The sequence below is a fragment of the Orbicella faveolata genome, unplaced genomic scaffold (assembly GCF_042242905.1).
Source record: "Orbicella faveolata isolate gen_17 unplaced genomic scaffold, um_ofav_v1 contig_35, whole genome shotgun sequence".
Lineage (NCBI taxonomy): Eukaryota > Metazoa > Cnidaria > Anthozoa > Scleractinia > Merulinidae > Orbicella > Orbicella faveolata.
Genome location: NW_028301564.1, coordinates 23,910,001 through 23,932,500, shown reverse-complemented (window position 1 = coordinate 23,932,500; position 22,500 = coordinate 23,910,001). Strand labels below are relative to the sequence as shown.

Sequence of the window (22,500 nt, the reverse complement as noted above, 5' to 3'; positions counted from 1 at the left end):
GTAATAGTCCCTAAGCCTTCTGGAGACATTAGGCTCTGTGTAGGTATGAGAAGAGCTAACCAGGCCATAGTAAGGGAGCGCCACCCCATACCCACAGTTGATGATGTTCTGTACCAACTCAATGGGAGCACGGTATTCAGCAAGCTCGATCTAAGATGGGGCTTTCATCAGATTGAATTAGAAGAACAGTCCAGAAAGATCACCACATTAATCACCCACAAGGGGCTGTTCAGGTATAAACGCCTGATGTTGGGTATCACTTCTGCACCAGAACTTTACCAGCATACTATCTAACAAGTATTAGAGGGGTGTGAAGGTGCTTACCACATTCATGACGAAATCATTATTCATGGTCGTACTGTTAGAGAGCATGATGTCAGGTTAAGGAAGACCTTCGAACGTATTCAAGAAAAGGGACTTACTTTGAACAGGGACAAGTGTGCGTTCAGCATGTCAAAACTGACTTTCATGGGATATTTATTGTCCAACCAAGGGATCGGGCCAACAGAGTCGCGTGTGGAAGCAGTCATTAACGCAAGAGAGCCTCAAAATGCAGAGGAGGTACGAAGTTTTCTGGGATTAGTGAACTTTAGTGCCAGGTTCATCCCCCATTTAGCAAGCATTGCCGAGCCACTTCACGGGCTAACAAGGAAGCAAACTCCCTTTGTGTGAGGCACATAGCAACAAGGTGCTTTTGATGCTCTAAAAGACAGCTTGGTAAATGCAGAAACCCTGGCATATTTCGACAGCAATGCAGAAGAAACCAAACTTATCACAGATGCTAGCCCTGTGGGTTTAAGAGCGGTCCTTAAACAAGTTCAAATAGGATGCGAACGAGTATTCGCATACGCTAGCCGCAGTCTACCAGATGTTGAGCGTAGGTACTCTCAGACAGAGAAAGAGGCACTCGGACATGCCTGGGGTTGCGAGAGATTTCACGTGTACCTGTATGGAGTGGAAATCACCCTGCTGACTGACCACAAGCCCCTTGAGGTTATCTACTCTACTAATTCCCGCAATTCAGCAAGGATAGAACACTGGGCCCTGAGACTGAAACCATATAGGTTCAAGGTGCAATATATACCTGGTAAACAAAACATTGCTGACCCACTTTCACATCTTGGAAAAGGAAAGGGGGTATGCATGAATGACGATGCAAAAGAGTTTATCCGGTTGTGGCGGAAACGTCGACACCAGCAGCTATGTCTGCGCAGGAGGTTGAAGAAGAGTCATGGCTCGACCCAGAAATTGCATCACAACAGGAGAATGGGACAATGCCCCACCACAGTATAAAGCCGTAAGAAGTGAACTTTCCATTCTAGGCAAGCTAGCCTTAAGAGGAACAAGATTGCTTATCCCAGCAAAATTACGCGACAGAGTAGTAGATCTGGCACACGAAAGACATCAGGGGTTGACAAAGACAAAACAAAGACTCCGCAGCAAGGTCTGGTGGGCTGGAATTGATAGACAAGTTGAAGCAAAATGCAAGACCTGCCATGGCTGGCAGTTGGTTGGTTTGCCCACACCACCGGAACCCTTGAAACATACTGAGTTCCCCAGTCAGCCCTGGCAAGATCTAGCAGAAGATTTGATGGGGCCCCTACCTTCCGGAGAGTATATATTCGTCGTCACAGACTACTATAGTCGTTACTTTGAAGTAGACATCCTTAAGTCTGTAACATCTGCCACCATTATAGGAAGCCTGGAGAGAATATTCTGTACGCACGGTCTCCCGCAGTCGCTAAAAACAGATAATGGACTATAATTCACGTCCGAGGAATTTGGAACATTTTTGAAAACAAACCGCATACAGCATAGAACCTCCACGCCCTTGTGGCCCCAAAACCTTGAAGATTTCCCAAGCAGAAAAGAAGGACCTAAAGGTAGAGGTTAGGAAGTTCCTAACAGCCTACGGGACCATACCTCATAGCAGCACTGGAGTCTCTCCAGCCAAATTGTTGTTTAACAGAGAGATACGGTCAAAGATCCCTGACCTGACAAATTGTGAATACATTGACAGTGAAGCACGAGACCGAGACGCAGAAATGAAACAGAGGACAGCCGACTATGCCGATAAACGAAGGGGAGCGCAGAAGAACAGTCTAGCTCCTGGCGATCGAGTGCTGGTGAAACAAAGGAAGGAAAATAAGCTGTCAACCACTTTCGAGGATGCACCTTACAATGTCACCAATAAATATGGCAACGAAGTCACAGTTACATCACCTGAAGGAGTTAACTACAAGAGAAATGTAACTGAGGTGAAGAAGAACCTGAATGCAAGCGATGGACCAGACCAACAAAGCACAGGAGACAGTGTCACAGGTGGAACTGCCGAGTCAGAGGTTCCAGCATTACCCCTGAGGCCAACTAGGGAAAGGGGGACACCAGAGTATTTAAATGATTATGAACTCTATTGAAATTAAGGAGAACACTTGGAGTTACTTTAGTTCGATTATTAACTCTCGTGGACTTTATGCACTCTATTGATGTTAGGAGTGGAACACTTTGAGTTACTTAGTATGCTTATGAACTCTATTGAAACTTGAACAGCAAGAAACGGGACACTGAACACTGAATTTGTTGAGAGTTTTCCAGGTCGAAACGTTCAAACAGAGTTATTCTAGTCATGCTGAAATTTGTTAACCACTTAATTAGTACTTTAATCCGAGGAAAAGAGGGGTTGTAGTGTCTGCTGGGCTGCCTGTGGCTGCCTGTAACAAGTATTATAGGATAGGTCTTGTTGTTATGAAACACGTGTGCGTGAAAACGGAAAAGCAGGGTTACGCTGTCTTCAATGCGGCTTGAATGTGAACAAAAGAATATTACGCTATTGTTTGTTTGTTTGTTAACAAATTGACGGCCGCTCCTAGCGTTTTCGAACTGTCTGTGAAGGAGTTTTAGATAAAACTTTGAACGACTAGTAGATTTATTCTAAAACAATTACATGTAGATTATTCGATTTCTATGCGTAATGGTTGACTCGAGCTGCACCCTCGTCAACAATCACGCAATAGAAATCTCGAGCTCATAATCTAATTGTTTATTAATAGAATTCTACTAGTATACTAATGCAAATACTGCAATCGGATTGACTGAGTTACTCCTACACTATCAGCCATTAGCGTGCAGCGGCTCTCGGTTGTCTACGAAATGGCCACGTTTTTTAAATTCCTGAGAAGGATAAAAGAAGGTAACGTTGTTTTGACCTTAAAAACTTGAAAGTATTGGAAAAAAACAAGTGCTTGCGAGTAAAGAACTGCCAATTTCCAATAATAATTCAGTCTGTGCGATTTTGTTACTGAGCGTGAAGTTTAATGATGCGTAGAAAAAATAACTGGAAATCGTAATTTACGTTTATTTCAGTTAGAATTCTACTGAAACAATTAGAATATTTGCTCCCGATTTCTATGAGATCATATTTGATTCGGCCTTCGGCCCCATCAACTATCACATCATAGAAATCTCGAGCTTATAATCTAATTGTTAAATAGCTAGAAACACGATTTTAAATCAATCAGTGCGCGTATTTTCTTTGTGCTATTTTCTAAATATCTTTTTACAACGTTTACCTTTACAAGCTGGCGTAGTTTCCCTGTATTCCCAGCTGCCATTGGATTGGCATGACCTTGTGTCAGACAATACATCCACTGTGAGGTAATTGATGTAATATCCACTAGGGCATGTCAGCGTGCAAACGGTGGGGTACGGCTGGGTGCCATTGTTGCACGAGTCAGGGAAGAAAGTACCGACGGCGTCTACGGGTAGCTCTGGGCATGTCACCACTGGCAAATTAGATGAGAATCATATTCAAATGTTTCGTCTTCTATAAAACGGTAGACTTATGATACATACATATTTTATTTATTTAAACACGGTAAAATCTTCAGTGACACTACAATAAAGAAAAGAAGTTCAATTATAACTACGCTGTTTTACAAGCTTAAGATTACCATGTGGTAGCCTGACTGACAGTTCACGGTTATAAAGTTGGTCAATGTCCCTTTTGAAGCGTCCAAGAAAGTCTTATTTCCTTAAAGAGACGGGTAGGCTATTCCATAATAGCGCCCCGCGGTAGCAAAAGCCACGCTTGCAGTAGTCTGTACGCGGCTTGGACAAGTCTAGTTTGAGCTCAGAATCTCTTAGAACATACGGTGTACTGCAGATGCTAAATGCGTTTTGCAGGTACGCCGGAGAAAGCCCCTCAATTGCTTTGCTTTTTTGAGTTCATCGAAAACAGGGCTACAATAGTCAAAGCGGGGTAAAATCAACGCATGGTAGATTTGGAGAGCGGTGCTTTCAGAGATGAATACGCGTTTGAGGGCGCCTATGGCTGAGGACATCTTGCTCATTTCGTCTATATGTCTTGTTCATGAAAGGTGTTCGTCAATTACCACGCCCAGTGATTTGACTTCTCTGACCTTGTGATCGATTTTCTGTCGATCACAACACTAATTTGGTTATTCGAAAGAGCATGTACTCGTTGATTTGACCCAGTTACGATAAATTCAGTCACAGTAACATTAAGGCTTAGCCTATTGGTTACAGCCAGCAATTAAGTTTTCTTAGCTCTGAGTTTACGACATTTTCAAGGTCAGCGATTGTACTGGCAGCGTAAGTTATATTTGTGACGTCAGCGAATATCCTCGCAGAAGTTGAACTGAGGCAACTGGGCAGATCATTAATGAGAACTAAGAATAAGAGTGGTCCAAGGTTGCTACCCTGTGGGACACCACAGGAATCTGGGGCAACACCCGATAAATGGCCATTTATGCTGCATTTTTGGCTTTGGTCGCAGAGATATGATTCAAAACATTTGGGACTACTCGTGTCCACGCCATATTTATGAAGCTTCCGCAATGAGAGACTATAATAAGAGGAAACTAGTTATGATCTACAGCTGAACCCCGCCTTACGGCCACTCCGTTCATTCGGCCACCTCGCCATCACGCCACTTTATTCTGGCCGGAACAAAAGCTCAGTCAGTCATTTCCTTATTTATTTAAAGGACACCCGCCGCCCCCTTTATACGACCAGATTTTTGTGGCCTGTAAGTGGCCAGATAAAGAAGTTCCACTGCAATTCAATATATTTTATCATTATATGGCTCTCTCTCACAAGGACTGGGAAATACCAAATTCGCGAATTTGATTGGTTGAAATCGATATTGGTCTAGGTTTTCCCATCCAGACCGGCATCTGAACCAGTAATGTTTTGCAGTGAAAAAGCTGCAAACTAAAATGCAACTCTACTAACAGTATATATTTAAGGAAGTGCCAAAAAGCCTAATAAGAAAAAAAGTAAAGAAGACTTTGGAAGAATTAAGTTTAGCTCATCGCGGTTCATAAGCAAAATGTCAGCTAGTATAAACCAGTTACATTAAACGAATTAAACTATTCTTGTTTGCCATATAATAAACATCGTATTAACCGAGCTTAGTCTGTCTGTATGGGATAATCTTGACCTCGGTCGTCTGTACAGACCTCACCGCGGTCGGTCTGTACTCACGACCTCGATCGAGACTTTCCAATACAGACCTCCTGCTCGGTTAATAAGAGCTAATTATATTTTCAGGACAAGTATAAAAGGTCATAAAAATTATGGAAAATATTGTTTGTCTCTTCCTGTGACCCTTCCTGTGTTCCCAGTCAAAATTCCATCCGAACCTGCATCCTAGTGGTCTCCAGTCGCTAAGGACTTCCAGGGAATACATTCAAGAAATTAAACGTTGTGACAGGGCTACACGATTCCCGCTGTTTGCAAATGTGGTTTCTATGCCTTTAGAGTTTCGATCTCACGAATGTGTCTTTCAGCGATTTTCATCTTTTGTACGAGATAACGAGAGGCTTTTCACATATCTCCCTCAGCAAAGGCCGATGTGTCTTTGGTTAAATCTTAAATCGCCGTCTGAAAAGCTCATACTTCAAAGAAATATGGGTATATCTTCTTCGTCTTATAAACGGGGTTAATATTTATGCATAAGCAAGCAAAAGCTAACGATAAAAGCCTACTTTTCGGCGTCATTTCATGACGTCTTTGTCAAGGCGAGTTGAGAGAGGTCAGTGAAAAATTGAATTTTTTAACTCGCAGAATTTGTACAATGGGGTAATGAACTGACGCCGGAACGTAGGCTTTTATCGTTAGTTTTTGCTTGCTTATGCGTACCTAAATCTTTAATGAAAGCAACTGTTCCGCCCTTGAAGTAGTAGACTGTGCGAATAATATCTTACATTCGCAAGAAGGAGGATCTGGAGACCAGTCTCCACTCAGCTGACACGTAATGCTCTCGCTTCCAATTCTGTCATAGCCAGTCGAGCATTGAAAGCTACAGGTAGTTTGGTAAAGCAAATCAGTGGCTGCGCTTTCGTCTGGATTGGTACATGTGCCAGTAGGGTTTTCAGCATTATAGACAATAACATAAGGACATCGTATATCTGATAAAACAAGAGAATTACTAATTAAAAGGGTGCTATTATGATTATGACTACGAAAAGTAAAAAAAAAAAAAAAAAAAAAAAACAGAAGACAAATTTTCATTAATCAGTTGAAACCTAGTATATATAATTGTCTAGTTTATCTAAAATTACTTTCTTCTTCTTCCAAATTACCTCTACCTCCTTCATTGCCGAAGATTCTTCTGGAGACGAGAACATAAGCGCACAGAAATTATAACACAATTTTCCAGTTCCAATCGTTATCTATCGGAATGAAAAAGCGAGTATAATTTTGGGTAAACGAGAAATTTCCACAGCTTTTTCCAGTTCTCCTAAACGAGTGTTTCTATTTGGCAATTAGATAATACGCTCTCCATTTCTATATGCGATGTTATTACCTCAGAGGAATCGACAAGTGAGACTAAACTTCTGGCTTTAATAGCGAAATGACCGTCGGACTGAAAGTAACGACCGACCTTGTTTGATCACATTTCCAAGCACCGAAAAGAGATGAACAAACTTCGAGCTGCCCGTAAATTTGCTCAAACTGACTTTCTTGAGGTTTGATATATCTTCTTAATCGAAGCTGAAACAAGGGTCATGATTTCCACATTTCCAAACACCAAGAAGCCGGATGAACGAACTTCGAGGTGTTTGTCAATGTGCTCAAACACTTTTTTGAGTGTTTGATACATCTTGTAGATCGAAGCTAAAACTAAGGGTCATGATTTCCTTTCTTTAAACTCGATGAATTATTAAAGCGCTTGAAAATGACATTTGAAGTTACAGCTGTGTATGCGAGCCGTTCATTCAATTTATTCGAGGTACATTCTATTTCACCTGATCTTTAGCCCTTTATAATTATAGAACAGTAGTGCTGCTATAGTTTACCAGCCGAAATTTACAAACTTAATCCTCGCCGTGCCTGTACACACATAAGGTGACAAATGGTCGAAACATTGTTCCTTTAAGGGCCCATTAACCGATCTTTTCGAGCCGTTGATGAGGAAAATTTATTCTCATATAACCTCATCATTTTTAGTTACTTCAGAGTTATTTCATGTGTTTTAACTTTTTGATGAACAGAAACAATAGTGATGACGTAGTCAGGCCACGCCCACGATCATGTGACTAATACTAAAAAAACGCAAAGGCTCCCAGGCAAATTACTTTATCGGGATTTGTTTCATTGATTTAATATTTTCATTATTTCCTCATTACGCTATGCATAGATTTTGTCTCATTTCTAAAAAGTCAGATTTTGAGAGAATTTCAAAATATTAAAAAGTTCGTAATATTCTGAAAAAAAGCATGATTTCGAAAAAGGAATGCATAGCTATGTTTCCAACGTTGATTTTAATTGAAATCTGTCAAAAAAGGCTGAATTTAATGAAAACCGCGTTTCCTTTATATACACGCCCGAGATACATTGGGAGTTACCCTATCAGCGCGTGCGCAATTTACACTACCAGTGCACTTCGGTAAAATCAAACAAAGCCACACGGAGTTAGTTTTTCTCTTTCTATTGTCCTTGTTTTTCTGTCTTTCTCTTATTTTGTCTTTGCTCGTACTTTTTTTACTTTGCATTTTGTGAAAAACAAAGAAAAACATCTAAATTGTAAGCGAATTTGGAAGTTATAGAGTTGTTTCTATTTTCCGCGCTCAGGCTGACGTAAGTAACCGGGAGTGAAATTTCACCTCCTCAGCAACGCGCGCGAGCGCGCGCATAAATCGGTTAATGGGCCCATAAAGGAGTTTTGGAACGGTTTATCCATCTTGAAAAGTTTAGCTTAAATTTTTCGAGTTCGTCGTTTGTAATCCGTGCAATAATCTTCTCCATCCTAAACCATCCTTGTTCCTTTATGGTTTATTATTATCTCTTTAGTATTTTTCTACATTAGTAACCCGCTATTTTCAGGTGTCCTTCAATTTAAGGGCAATTTTTGAATTCTTTGGGCAAGATAATTCAAAATACCACTCCTTGACCCTTTGCTACTAATCTCTTTTGTGTATGTAATGTTGTCCACGTACCTGGACATGTCACAACGGTCCCACTCCAAACCATAACGTCATATTCATCAATGGTGCATGTTCTAGTAGAACTTCCGGTCAGTTCGTGTCCTTCGGAACACTGAAACTCGCATATGGATCCGTAAGTGTTGTAGCAGTTTCCTACGATTTCTCCGTTTTCAGGGGCAGTCAGCGTCTCACAGATACGTACTGTTTGAACAAGTAGAGATGAAAAACAAAACCAAACTTATCATTTTGTTTTATCATTATTTTAAAACGAACTTTAACTTTCTTTTCGAGGTCAACATGGCATTTTATTTGTCAGTGTACTTTATTTTATTGATATGATACTTTATCTACTTTCGTTTTAGCCAGTTGTCCATTTTAATACCATAAGGTAAATTATTTTATATATTGTATTACATTTTATTAGTTACTTGTAGGTCCACATCAGCCTCATTGGCTGCCAATTTTGCAACCTGTTTCACTAAATAAAGTGATGATGATGATGATGATGACGATAATGAAGATGATCATGATCATGATCATGATCTTACACCCATCTGTTAATCCTCAGACGTTAACGCAAACGCATGCCCCACATCGAAGAAAGCGTAAGGGGTAGGGAGGTGTGAGTGGATGGAACCCATCGCCTGTATTTTCTTTTCAATAAGGTTATTTGCGTTTAATCGGGATGGCCCTCGACTAGCTGGTGATGGTGTCGTCTGACGTCACGTGAAGTTAAGTTTAAATAGGTACTAATTCTAAAATGTTGATAAAGAAATTGGGAGACCGCTAGCGGATAGGTTGACTGCTGAGTTAGCCTTGAATAGCGCTGAATTTCACCTGCCGTTCCTAACTTTAAAATTTGCACTGAATTATTATCGAAACTTGTTTGCTCTCATATCCAGTCTTGCTCAACATTATTTTTCGGTCAAATATGATTACTCCCTGTTTTGTACCTCACTCGGTCCACATAAACTATATAGGCATACAATAATAACAAAGAGAAACTACAAAATTGTACAACACGTGGCTTGGCCTTCATTATTTGCTAATCATGTAGAAGATTATACGAGTACATAAACATTTGAGAACATTTACGAGGGAAAGTGAGGAGTTCCCTCATTTTCTTTTGGCATTTACAACCAAATAGAAAAGCTTTTGAACAAAAAAAAGCAAACTTGTAAGTGACCATTGGAAAAAATATTGGAACATTGGCATTTTGATTACGTTAAAATGAAATTATTTTCACTTTAACAACATGTATGCCCACGAAAATACTTAAAGTCCGTAAAAGACCACCTACCTCAAAATAAAAATTTAATTAACAACCAAATTGGTTTACAAGAACACATTTGATAATTTCTCGTGATTTGCAGAATCTCCTCGTGCTTTTCCAGGCAAAAGGGCAAGGTTACTTTTACAGCTAGGCCTATAGTGTAGTAAACCTATGCAATACTTTCCACTGGCATACCATGAACGTGATATTCCAGAAGTAATGTAGACGAGTATGTATACAAAGAAAATCAGGTCAGCAGTGAGATATTTAACAAATAAAGAAGCCTCGACTGTGCTCTGTTCTGTTGTAAAGCACGAAGGAAGCGGTAGAGCACGAAAGAAGTGTAGGGGAAAACACGCCGTAGTCGAGTGTTTTTCCCTACTTCTTGAGTGCTCTACCGCTTCCTAAATGCTTTACAACAGAACAGAGCACAGTCGAGGCTTCTTTATTTGTTTCATGATAAAGAATCCAATAATTTCCCCACGCCTTTGGCTGAATTTTCAAACCAAAGTTTACTTTCCAAACGAGCAAAAGTGGCGTCAACCGTGCACTGTTCTCTGATAAAGCACGCTACAATAGGCCAATCACAATCCTTGTTAGAATTGTCCAAACAATTTGATTGGCTACCGAAGCGACAGCTGTCAATCACAAGCTGGACTTCAGCTAAACTTTCAGTTTCGAGTAGTTTGAGCGGCTTTCGAGAGAAGAACGATGCCTTCAAAGTTCGCTTTTAAGTTAGTTTTTAAATACGGATCTAAGCATGTGAAGGTTTATAGTCCAGAGGAATCTGGCCGTATTGTGACCCATGAAAACGTGTACTTTTCCAGTGGAAATTGCGAAACGCGGAGCTCAAAGCTTGCGGATGAAACTGCGAAATACCGAGTTGAATTTGAAAGGAGCTACAGTTATTTACGGCTTGTAGCCGTGTGCAGCAAGATTGCCCGAACTAGCGTAAAAGTTAGAAAGACTAAACGGCTAGCGCTCCCACTGGTTCTACTCCGAGCACAGAAGAGAATATCGGAGCAAGCTTTGCAGTGACCACTCGTCGGTTCACTTCGCTGAGATTACCGGAGAACGAGCGTTACTACACTGCATGTAAGTGTTGTTTGAGCAATTGATCATTTTTACAAGAATAAAGCTTCTCATCATAAACAGAGACAGTTCAATTGTTGTTTTCTGTCGTTGTCTTACTTAAGTATAATTTCTGCCTTCGTAGCAAATATAATGTCTTTTATGGAAGCACTGTTTAGGTTGAGAATTTGTTTATTTCGCTACGTGTTTTAATTTGTCGGCGGGAATCTAGCAAAACTTGTTATTTTAAAGACATGTTTCGGCATGCTTATGCCATCTTCAGTTTAATAGAGTGACTAATGATACGTGACACAAGTTATATACTACAAAATATGAATAAATTATTTACAATATGCATTACAAAACAGTGGAAACGGAAATTACAGAGTTAAAAAGGTGTTGAAGTGATGTAACTGTTTGCTAAGGTCAGGTTTGTTCTTACTAATATAAAAGGCTTCTTTAAGTTTAAGATCAATAGAGCTATTCGCTGAGTCTAAGATGCGAAAACAAGAAGGTGTGTACATGCCCCTGTATGAAGAAAATTGAGAAAGATGTTTAAAAATATGCGAGTTTTTATCGCTTACTGTATGTTCTTTAATCCTGGTAGAAAAAACCTGACCTTAACAAACAGTTACATCACTTCAACACCTTTTTAACTCTGTAATTTCCGTTTCCACTGTTTTGTAATGCATATTGTAAATAATTTATTCATATTTTGTAGTATATAACTTGTGTCACGTATCATTAGTCACTCTATTAAACTGAAGATGGCATAAGCATGCCGAAACATGTCTTTAAAAACTGTTGTACGTTTTATGCAATATTTATCATTATTGCTAGTATTACGACCTTGTTATTTTAGTAGTTTTAACACAACTGTTGCTAACAATGGTCTCTGCGAGCCGTATTTACTACGTACAGACAAATAGCTCGTTTCCATTGTGTTTGTCTGAATCACAGGGGATGTTTAATTTGGGGCAAATTTGTCAAAAACAATATTAATTATTGGACGAGGTTTTGTGATATCCAGAATAATCATGGTGGAGGTAGGGGTTAGCTTCGTGGAGTCTTACTCGAGAGAGAATCGCAGAAATTTGAAATGGAGTACTACCATTTCCATAAACCAAACGTAATTCAAACGCATACAGCAGCAGGCAAAACCTTTCGATGGTCAAGGTAATATAAGAGGATTGAGTTCCTGCATGTAACCAGCTTTAACCGGCCGAGAGCCTATCAACACCACTATTAAGAGAAGACGCTGGAAATGGATTGGTCTCACACTAAGGCGTGGTGAGAGGAACATAGCGCGCCACGGGATGAATTGAAACCCACAAGGCACACCGAAACGTAGACATAAAGTTACGTGGCGCAGAAGCATCCAGAAAGACCAGGGCCGGGTTGTTCAGAGCCTGATTAAGGTGATTCCTCACATTTGCATTGCGCATCCTTACTGCGCATAATTTATGGCGTCATTAGCGCGCGTTCGTGCACGCGCACATTGAAAACATGGCGGATTTGCCTTGATATTGAGTTCCGTCAGTTGAAAAATGGCTATAGCTCACTAACGAACTCGGGCACCCCAAATTTTTTTCCAGTCATTTTAATAAACTAATCATAGCAGCTGCACTGTAGTCTTTTCTATTTTGCACTTTGATAGCCGTGGCAAGCAATTTGGTTCCAATATTTTAACAAGGATTCAGCTGTCTGTCAAAATCAAACTTAAAAAGTTTATTTGTGTCTGACACAAGTATTGACTGTAGTTTGAGACGTGTTTTCATGAGTCTGGGATCACAAAGAGTTTAAAATAACTTGGAATGCATTCTTCTAATAAGCATTAAATAATGCTAAAATGGGACATTTTTAATGCCTCACTGCTCCTTAACGAGCGTGGGCAACCCCCCCCTTTTTTTTTAATTTTATGATTGAAGTTCTCATATGATAAATATAATTCAGTGGACAAAGTTTGAACAAAAATCTATTGGCAGTTTTATTTCAGGGGAATTACCTTAAGCTAACCCAGGATTAGCGAGAATTTTGATGCGAGCTTTGTAACTTCTAGGTGAGGTTTTCTGTTTATACCGTTTGTCCTTCAGTTTTGAGCTAGACTAAGCTCAAACTACACAAAACGTAAGCAGTAAAAAACAATTTTATGCAAGAGAAATTAATACTTCGGTTAACTTGTAATCCTGGGCCAGCGTTAACCGACTTTCGAACAACCCGGTCCTGATGGAGATCAACATGGGTTGGTGCGAGGCCAAAAGAGTGGCTCAAGACCGTCAGAGATGGAAAGTCACGGTAGAGGTCGCCCTATGCGCCCGATGGAACAAAGTGGAGTAGACCAGCTTCGATGGCATCTGCATATCTTTAGACTAACTACGGCAGCTCGACTCTTATCATGTCTTAACTTACTTGTGCATTCTTGTCCATTCTCTGGTGATCCACTCCATCCTGTGAAACAGTTGCAGGCGGAGATAGATGAGCTTCCTTTATTCGTGTGACCAGAGTTATCAGGGCAAGCTGTACACTCGTCTACATAGCCAAGGAAATCCTTGTAAGTTGATTCCGGACATTCTATGAAACAAAAGCAAACAAATTTAAAATTAGCTAATATTACTGAGAGATTCAAAATTATTTTGTTCACATATTATTAAATACATCATTATCAAATCTATCTTGAATGCATGAGGCGGCGTCGCTGCTAGCATGATAACAGTGAGAACTGGGCATCTAGCTAGAAATTCTAAAAGATTTGCATGCAAGAAAATTGGCAAGCGCATCGACAAGCACATACATCGACCTACTGAAATATTAACAATTGTGTTATTAAACAGTTAACTCTTAGGATAAAAACTAGAGATAAAAAACGACGTTTCGATCTCGCTGAGATTATTTTCAAGTTTAAAAAGTAAACTGATTAAAGTTTTTGCGTATATGAGTAAAATTAAGAAATGAGAATTTGAAAAGTGGTAAGAATATGTAAATATATACTGAACGTTACAAAACGTAAGGGATAAAAGGTAAAATTAGTCCATGGGACTATGCCAAAAAGATATAATAAGTGTGAAATATAAAATACTCTTCGCTATGAAAATAACTTTGCGCGGATGGGGTCAGACTGCTTGGTCAGAGTTGACTTTAGGACTTACAAAAAGCATCTCATAAATTAAGCAGTTAAATTTGCTCTGGCGTTTCCGTAAGGTCTTAAATCAAAGATCTATGTCACTTGGGTACCTCCCACGTTAATGTACAATTGAAACATATTTTGCAACAACATGTTTTATCCAAGAAAGTAAGCAAAGTAAGTTCTTTCTCACCGTTACATTCACCCACATATCCAGACCCTGCATATCCCTTCGGACATGCGCACTTGTAGTCCCCGTACACCAATCCACAGGCACAAGTGGCGAGGGCGTCACAGTTGTTGTTACATTTATCAGCGGTCACAGATTCTATTTGCCACACCTCCTCATAAGGATCTTAAAAAGAACGAAAAAGACTTGTTTATACCTGTGACGTGTTACTTTTATTCTACACTACCTGTCTTGAAATTTTGCCCGGTTTAACTAAAAAAAAAATGGGGGTAGGCTGTCTTTCAGCCAGAAACATAGGAGCGAACGTCTGTGTGTCACCGTTGATAATCGTGTTCAAGGCCACGTAACAGTTCCAGGGGAGTGTGGAAAATGACGTGATAGGTTGATCGATCTTTTGTGGCTTAATGAGGTGCAACCTTTGTATGTTGTTGAACTCAGCGATTTGCGTTTTGTCAGTCGTGCTGACAAATCTCGAGAGTTGGCCCTGGAGGCCACAAATTAAGTCTGTCACATTTTGTGAGTGAGATTTAAATCAGTAAAGTTTTGAGATTTAAAAGCCCTGAAAGCAATGGAAGTCATCAGTAATTTTATGGCAACAAAACTTTTCCGCGAGCTCGAGTGGTCTGGTTCTAACTTTCAAAGGTCGTCAGCTGTCATGCAGAGATCACGTGCCAGGAGAAAATTCTTTGTTGACGTTGCTTTTTCACTAATAATTTAACGAAGGCACATGCTGTCAACTTGCCCTGTGTCCGCCCAGCTATACTGTTCACGGTCTGCGAAAAACAAATCCGTTCACTTGGTCTAAAGTATATTTTATTCGACTACGCGATTCTTTAACCGTTAGCAAGTTCCTTTGCAACCGGCTAAATGCTGTTAAATGCATGCTTGTTTCCCCGAAGATATTAACAGGAGAAACGTCAATTGCCATTGCCACTCACTTTTTTTCTCCAGGATCCCCTGCTCTTAACTGCCTCTTGTTATTCATTTGTTTAAAATAATTTTATGGTGTTCTTAGCACTCTTTTAAAAAAAAGAAAGTGCAACATTTATCCCTCGATCTCGTTTCGGAAACAAGGGGTGCTTACCATTTACAAAAACCATCCGGTTGGAAATTTCAGGCTTAAACATTAAACAATTAAATGCGACGTTGCGGGAGAGGGAATCGCTATAAAGTATATCCACATCAACTAGAGAGACTTAAAAGAGCAGAACAATAGCATCACCCTAAATCACTGCCCATATTTTCTGAAGCGTTCCTAACGGAATGGCGCGAACTATTTGATTTTCCAACTGGAATTTCCGGCTTTCCCATGTAAATGGTAAGTACCCAAGAAGATCTTTCAGATCTTATAACCGCGCTTTTAAAATTTAAATGTTTTCTTAGCACTACAGTCGCAATGCAGTGCACATTACAAATTACAAGCAGTCCTTGATGATTTATTGACTACTGTAGACACCACATCACTTGATCAACGCAAACTGCATTATTGCACCATCAGTCGTAGCCGCTGTGAAATCTCCGATGACGTAATTACTTCCGGCACATGTCATAATATGGGATCATGAGTGACCCGTTTTTTGTTTTGTGCTCTTTTGGAGCCGGCCAAGGTCATTTTTTCGTCTAAATAACCTGAGAAAAATGCGAAAAAGATGTTCCTATTCAATTTTCAGCTCTCAGGCAATAATCCTGGATTTTCTTTTAGCGAAACGTCGGTTCGTGTTATGTTTGTGTGTTTCGGTTGTTATGGGCGACTGTCGCTTCCTTTGTTGACTGAAGCAATGAAGCGAGGTGACAAGGAAAAATCTAATTATATTTAGTTCTGATTTTGTTCGATTTCGTTGAAATTTTAATATGATGAAGCTGGATTGTTAAGGAATAAATTTTACTACTGCCGATATCAGGTAGCTATTAACGCTAAAGTGATATATCGCTTCGAAGTCAGGGTTTTGAAGAGATTTTTCTGCAAAGCGTGGGTTCGGCGTGACTTTGTAATCTGAGGTTTTTGTTGTCCCTGAAGAAACAAGGTTTGGCGACTACACATTACAGATTGCGTAATTCAAAGTTGGCTTAGTGAAGGTCTGCGTCTGGTCTCCGACAAGGAAAAAACAAAAAGATCTGTTAGATCTTATAACCGCGCTTTTAAGATTTAACTGTTTGCTTAGCACTACCGTCGGAACGCAGTGCACATTCCAAAGCAGTCATTGATGATTCTTTTCTTACTGTAGACATCACATCACTTGATCAACACAAACTGTATTATTGTACCATTAGTGGTAGCCGTTGACAAATCTCCGATGACGTAATGGTCTTAATCTAGAACTTTCTTCGGGATTTGTATGGGCATGAACGATATGAACTACACGGTAATAACACTATTAACAACAGCTTTCCTTCTTAAAAGTCATGATTAAATTTGATTGGTGTTTTCCACGAGTAAAGGGCTAGTAAAGTAGTCACAAAAGTCATATAATTTAATAATAAAACTCTACCCCGACCGATGTATCGATTTTGGTCACTCCAGTGACCACAGATTGAAAACGTGACAGAAAATTGGCGTTACTTTCGATTCTCAACAAATTTGGACAGTGGGATGATCTCATCATTAGCCAATTACAGGCCATTTTTCAGCTCTTTTGGTCATATCCCCCCTCGGGAGAATTTTTGTCAAGTTAGCTAATTTAGTATGCAAGCCACCGTAATGGCGGTCGCCGTCGGCAAAATGTTTATTTGCTCAAAATTGGGGCAAAATCTCTCGGAGATGTAAGTTAGGACATTTGTAAGGATACAGAAAGTAATTTGGGACCAGTTGCTGGCTTCTAAGGCTGAATTTATCCAGAAGTAAGCTGTATTTTCGTTTTCGTGCCGAAAGCCACGCGATGAAATATTATCGCTTGTTCTGCTGTCTTGTTCTGTTTTTTCTCTTGGTCTTTTTTGTAGCCCGCCGAGGCCAGTCTTTCGTCTAAATCAGTTGAAAAAAATTCGAAAAAGATATTCCCATTCAAGTTTAAGCTCTCAGGCGATAATTCTGGATTTTTTTGGCCGAAACGTCGGCTTTGTTATGTTTGTGTTTTTCGGTTGCTATGGGCGACCGTGGCTTTCTTTGTTAGGTCAAGTCTGGGGAGTGAGGTCACAAAAAAATTCTGATTAATTCTGGTTTTGTTCGATTTCGCTGAAATTTTAACACGATAAAGCTGGATTGTTAAGTAATAGATTTACCGTCTGCCAATGTGTGGTAGCTATTAACGCTAAAGTGATATATCGCTTCGAAGTCAAGGTTTTGAAGAGATTTTTTGCAACGTGTGGGTTCGGCGTGATTTTGTAATCGGAGGTTTTTGTTGACCAAAGGAAGAAAATATCCGGAAAAGGTCATTTCATCGACGATTCAAACGAATATAAATATGTATATGTTCCCAGGTAAATTTCTTGTGAAAAAAATATAATTTTTGACGAGCGCTGGGTTTTTAATTTTTTCCCGCGAAAGTCAGTATCGGAGATGAGATTTATTAATGTTTCAACAGCTTTTGGCGAGTAAACATCACAGGTTGCGTGACTCAAAATTTGGCCGAGTGGAAGCTTGGGTCTGGTCGCCGACAAATCTAAAAAGACAAGGAGATCTGTTAGATCTTATAACCGCGCTTTTAAAATTTAACTGTTTTGGTAGCGCTACAGTTGCAATGCAATGCACATTCCAAAGCAGTCCTTAATGATTCTTTTTTTACTGTAGACATCACATCACTTGATCAACACAAACTCTATTATTGCACCATCAGTCGTAGTCTGGACGTAGCCGTTGTCTACCATGATGTAATGGTCTTAATTTGGAACTTTCTTCGGGATATGTATGGACCTGAAGATACGAACACTAAACTTTATCCCGACCGTAGATTGAAAACGTGACAGAGAATTGGCGTTACTTTCGATTCTCACCAAATTTGGACAGTGGGATGATCTCATCATTAGCCAATCACAGGCCATTTTTTCAGCTCTTTGGCCGTATCCCCACCTCGGGAGAATTTTGTCAAGTTAGCTAATTTAGTATGCAGGCCACCGTAATGGCGCTCGCCGTCGGCGAAATGGTTATTTGCTCAAAATTGGGGCAAAATCTTTCGGAGATGGAAGTCAGGACATTTGTAAGGATACAGAAAGTAATTTGAGACCAGTTGCTGGCTTCTAAGGCTGAATTTATCCAGAAGTAAGCTGTATTTTCGTTTTCGTGCCGAAAGCCACGCGGTTAAATATTATCGGCTTGTTATGCTCTCCTGTTCTGTTTTTTCTCTTGGTCTTTTTTTGCAGCCCGCCGAGGCCAGTCTTTCGTCTAAATCAGTTTTAAAAAGCTCGAAAAAGATGTTCCCATTCAAGTTTAAGCTCTCAGGCGATAATTCTGGATTTTTTTGGCCGAAACGTCGGCTTTGTTATGTTCGTGTTTTTCGGTTGCTATGGGCGACCGTGGCTTCCTTTGTTGGGTCAAGTCTGGGAAGTGAGGTGACAAAAAAAACTGTAATTAATTCTGGTTTTGTTCGATTTCGCTGAAATTTTAACACGATAAAGCTGGATTGTTAAGAAATAGATTTACCTTCTGCCGATGTGTGGTAGCTATTAACGCTAAAGTGATATATCGCTTCGAAGTGTGGGTTTTCAAGAGATTTTTTTGCAACGTGTGGGTTCGGCGTGATTTTGTAATCGGAGGTTTTTGTTGACCCCGAAGGAAAAAATATCCGGAAAAGGTCATTTCATCGACGATTCAAACGAATATAAATATGTATATGTTCCGAGCCAAATTTCTGGTGAAAAAATATAATTTTTGACGAGCGATGGGCTTTTAATGTTCTCCCGCGAAAGTCAGGACCTGAGATGAGTTAAATTAACAACAGCTTTCTTTCTTAAAACTCACGATTAAATTTAATTGTTTTTTCCCTTGAGTAAAGGGCTAGCAAAGAAGTCACACGAGTCACATAATTCAAGATGTCCCTACCAATGACATAATCCTTGCGTGTTCTGGCAAGTTCTTTGCTTGGCTTGCAAATATTTATTTTTCCTTCCGATTTATGACCTCGCTGTGATGAAACAGCCAAAGAATTTCCATCATTTGCGTAAAACCACAAGAAATACTCGCAAAATTGCAAATAACTTAATGACCGTCGCTTCTGGCGAAATAAACTTGCAAAGTAAACACGATCTTATTTGTCACCTATCGAAAGTGAAAGCTGCAACTTCAACGCATTCCATGGCTGACGTAATACCTTTTTTAGCGTACTTATTATTCCGTTTGAATCCAACGCTTCGATAAAACCAAAAGAAGATAAATTTTACCCACAACAAAGAAAACAATATCCGTAACATTGTCCGTGTATTAATGTTTTAACAGCTTTTAGCGAATAAACATCACACGTTGCGTGACTCAAAATTTGGCCGAGAGGAAGTTTGGGTCTGGTCACCGACAAAAAAAAAATAATAATAATAACAAGAAGATCTTTAAGATCTTACGACCGGGCTTTTAAAATTTACTGTTTTGGTAGCATGAGTGACCCGAAGAGAAAAAAAAGGAAAAAAAAAAAAAACTATCGGTTTTGAACCTATTTCCAGCAAATTTGGCACACCGGAAACTGAGAAAATTACTCTATTTCCGGCCATCATTTTTCAGCTCTTTTCGTTATATCCCCCCCTCGGGAGGGTTTTGTAAAGTTAGCGAATTAGCATACAAGTTACCGTAATGGTGATTGCTGTCGGCGAAATGTTTATTTGCTAAAAAAATTGCGGCCAAATCTTTCGGAGATGGAAGTCAGGACATTTGTAAGGATACAGAAAGTAATTTGGGACCAGTTGCTGGCTTGTAAGGCTGAAATTATCCAGAAGTAAGGTTTTTTTTTTAACTTGAACGTAACGAAGCCACTGTCTCGTTCTGTTTTTTGTTTCGTTCTCTTTTGGAGCCCGCCGAGGTCATTTTTTTCGTCTAAATAACCTGAGAAAAGTTCGAAAAAGATGTTCCTCTTCAATTTTCAGCTCTCAGGCAATAATCCTGGATTTTTTTGACCGAAACGTAGGTTCATGTTATGTTGTATTTCGGTGGCTATGGGCGACCGTCGCTTTCATTGTCGACTCAAGCAATGAAGCGAGGTTACAAAAAAAAATCTAATAATATTTAGTTCTGGTTTAGTTCGATTTCGTTGAAATTTTAATATGATGAAGCTGGATTGTTAAGGAATAGATTTTACTACTGCCGATATGAGGTGACTATTAACGCTAAAGTGATATATCGCTTCGAAGTCAGGGTTTTGAAGAGATATTTTTGCAAAGCGTGAATCTGGCGTGACTTTGTAATCTGAGATTTTTGTTGACCCTGAAGAAACAAGGTTTGGCGAATAAACATTACAGATTGCGTAATTCAAAGTTGGCCGAGTCGAGGTCTGCGTCTGGTCTCCGACGAAAAAAAAAATAAACCACGGGTAGAACATGAACCGCGCTCGGCCCATGGCCGCGCGGTTAATAAACCAAGGGTAGATTATGAACCGCGCTCGGCCCATGGCCGCGCGGTTAAAAAATAAACCACGGGTAAACCATGAACCGCGCTCGGCCCATGGCCGCGCGGTTAAAAAATAAACCACGGGTAGAACATGAACCGCGCTCGGCTCATGGCCGCGCGGTTAAAAAGCAAAACAATCTGTTTCCCTAGCGATCATTACGTAATGAACTATCTTTAATTCTGTGCAGCTGGTGCGCACTAATATACAAGTAAAATGTAAAGGACAATCACTTTCAGTTAGAAACGTTTTATTCTTAAATGTTGCGAAGTATTGAGCATGAACACTCCTTCGACAAAACACTTTTAGCATGAAGCTAAACACACCTTGGAAATTACATCACTGACTCCTCCTCCACGAAAACAACTAACATGCACGCAACGCACGTACGCACAAACATAAATATATTTGAATCTAATCATTTTTTCCTACTCAAATCAACAACTTCTGAAGATTGTGTTACCGTTTTCGTGTGTTTTATGGATTAACTAACCAGACCATAATTGTCCCGTGAAGAAATGTTCTTTTTGTACTTTAAAGACTAAAACAGGAAACCGAGACTGAAGAGAAAAGAAAAGCGACTGAACTCTTCAGAAATATCAAGTAATACACAATGAAACTAGAAACGGTTTCTGATTCCATTGGGTGCTCTTGCAAAGGAAAAACAGTTTCGATTATCAGTTTCCTTTGTAATTAAAAAACGGAAAAAGTTCATTAAAGGAAAATTTAGTCACATACCTCCTCTGAGATAGGTTGCAAGCTCAGCAAACTCGTCGAAGTCTTGCAAAAGAAATGCGTGCTTGTCTGGATCATCAACAAGAGATTCAAGATTTGCGTAGTCAATGTTACCAACACCTATGGCAAAAATCTCCACATGACCCGCTATGAGGTTTTGTGCTCGTGAAACGGGGCTCGAGTCGCCGTAAGGTGTGTTCCATTTGCCATCAGTGAGAAGGATAACGACAGTTTTAATCGTAGTCAGCGGCGTTCTTTTCAATCCGTTATTCAGGCAAACCTCCCAGGCCAATTGAAAAGCGTCCCTCATGTTCGTGTTCCAACCGTTGATACTTTGGGACATCGTCTTGAATTGTTCGTTAAATGTACACTTGTTCTTGGAAGTATCGGGGTTGGAAATTTGAGTGATGAATTGGCTCGCCGTGCTTCCAAACGGTATCACCTCGACACGGGTTGCTTGCATGTCCACGCTGATCTCATTTAGCAAGTTGGTGACGAATGTTATTTCTTCATCGTAGTCGCTAGACGATAAACTGCCAGAGGTGTCCACTAAAAACACAAGATCGGAGACGGAATTATCGAAAGAAAGTACTTCGTTTCTCAGCGCCAGGAGCTCTTCTTTTGAGACATCTAGCCAGTCTTGCCCTGTGATGAGTTGAACATTTACCAGAATGAAAACGACAATGGGGAGGAAAACTCTTATCTCCTCCATAGTTTAAGCAGTGATCGCACAACAGTAAGAGTTATCATCAGTTGTGAGAGTTTGTTGTCCAAGCACAGCTTGTTCTGTCGCACTTTGTAATAATCATCGCATTTTGTAATACCTGTCGCACTTTGTAATAAAACTGTCGCACTTTGTAATACCTGTCGCACTTTGTAATAACACTTGTCACACTTTGTAATAAAATAGCTGTCACACTTTGTAATAACAAGTTGTCGCACTTTGTAATAAATTAAGCTGTCACACTTTGTAATAACAAGTTGTCACACTTTGTAATAAGCTTTCAAATTTCCTTTGAATAGGATATTTGGTAGAAATTATATGACTTAACTAATCCCCCAGGGCACAAATACGTCCTTCTTTGATATTTTACTTTGTATACTAAACTGAGGAGATGAAAAAGAAACGCGTTCTCCCCCAC

At 39.8% G+C, this 22,500-nt stretch overlaps 1 protein-coding gene and 1 long non-coding RNA gene across 2 annotated transcripts in view; one reads left to right on the top strand and one right to left on the bottom strand.

Moving 5' to 3' along the window:
- Window positions 1-22,118, bottom strand: part of LOC149103961 (sushi, von Willebrand factor type A, EGF and pentraxin domain-containing protein 1-like) — a 52,286-nt gene extending 30,168 nt beyond the window's left edge. Inside the window, exons 1-6 of the mRNA XM_089273769.1 lie at window positions 21,362-22,118; window positions 14,109-14,270; window positions 13,204-13,365; window positions 8,463-8,651; window positions 6,228-6,431; window positions 3,570-3,782 (exon numbers count right to left, since the gene is read on the bottom strand). Coding sequence (XP_089129895.1) covers window positions 3,570-3,782; window positions 6,228-6,431; window positions 8,463-8,651; window positions 13,204-13,365; window positions 14,109-14,270; window positions 21,362-22,070 — 1,639 coding nt within the window. The 5' untranslated portion in view covers window positions 22,071-22,118. The remainder of the gene's footprint in view (window positions 1-3,569; window positions 3,783-6,227; window positions 6,432-8,462; window positions 8,652-13,203; window positions 13,366-14,108; window positions 14,271-21,361) is intronic.
- The window catches only part of LOC149103957 (uncharacterized), a 240,749-nt gene continuing 233,817 nt past the window's right edge, over window positions 15,569-22,500 (top strand). The window contains exon 1 of the long non-coding RNA XR_016202079.1: window positions 15,569-15,677. This is a non-coding gene — a long non-coding RNA (uncharacterized LOC149103957). The remainder of the gene's footprint in view (window positions 15,678-22,500) is intronic.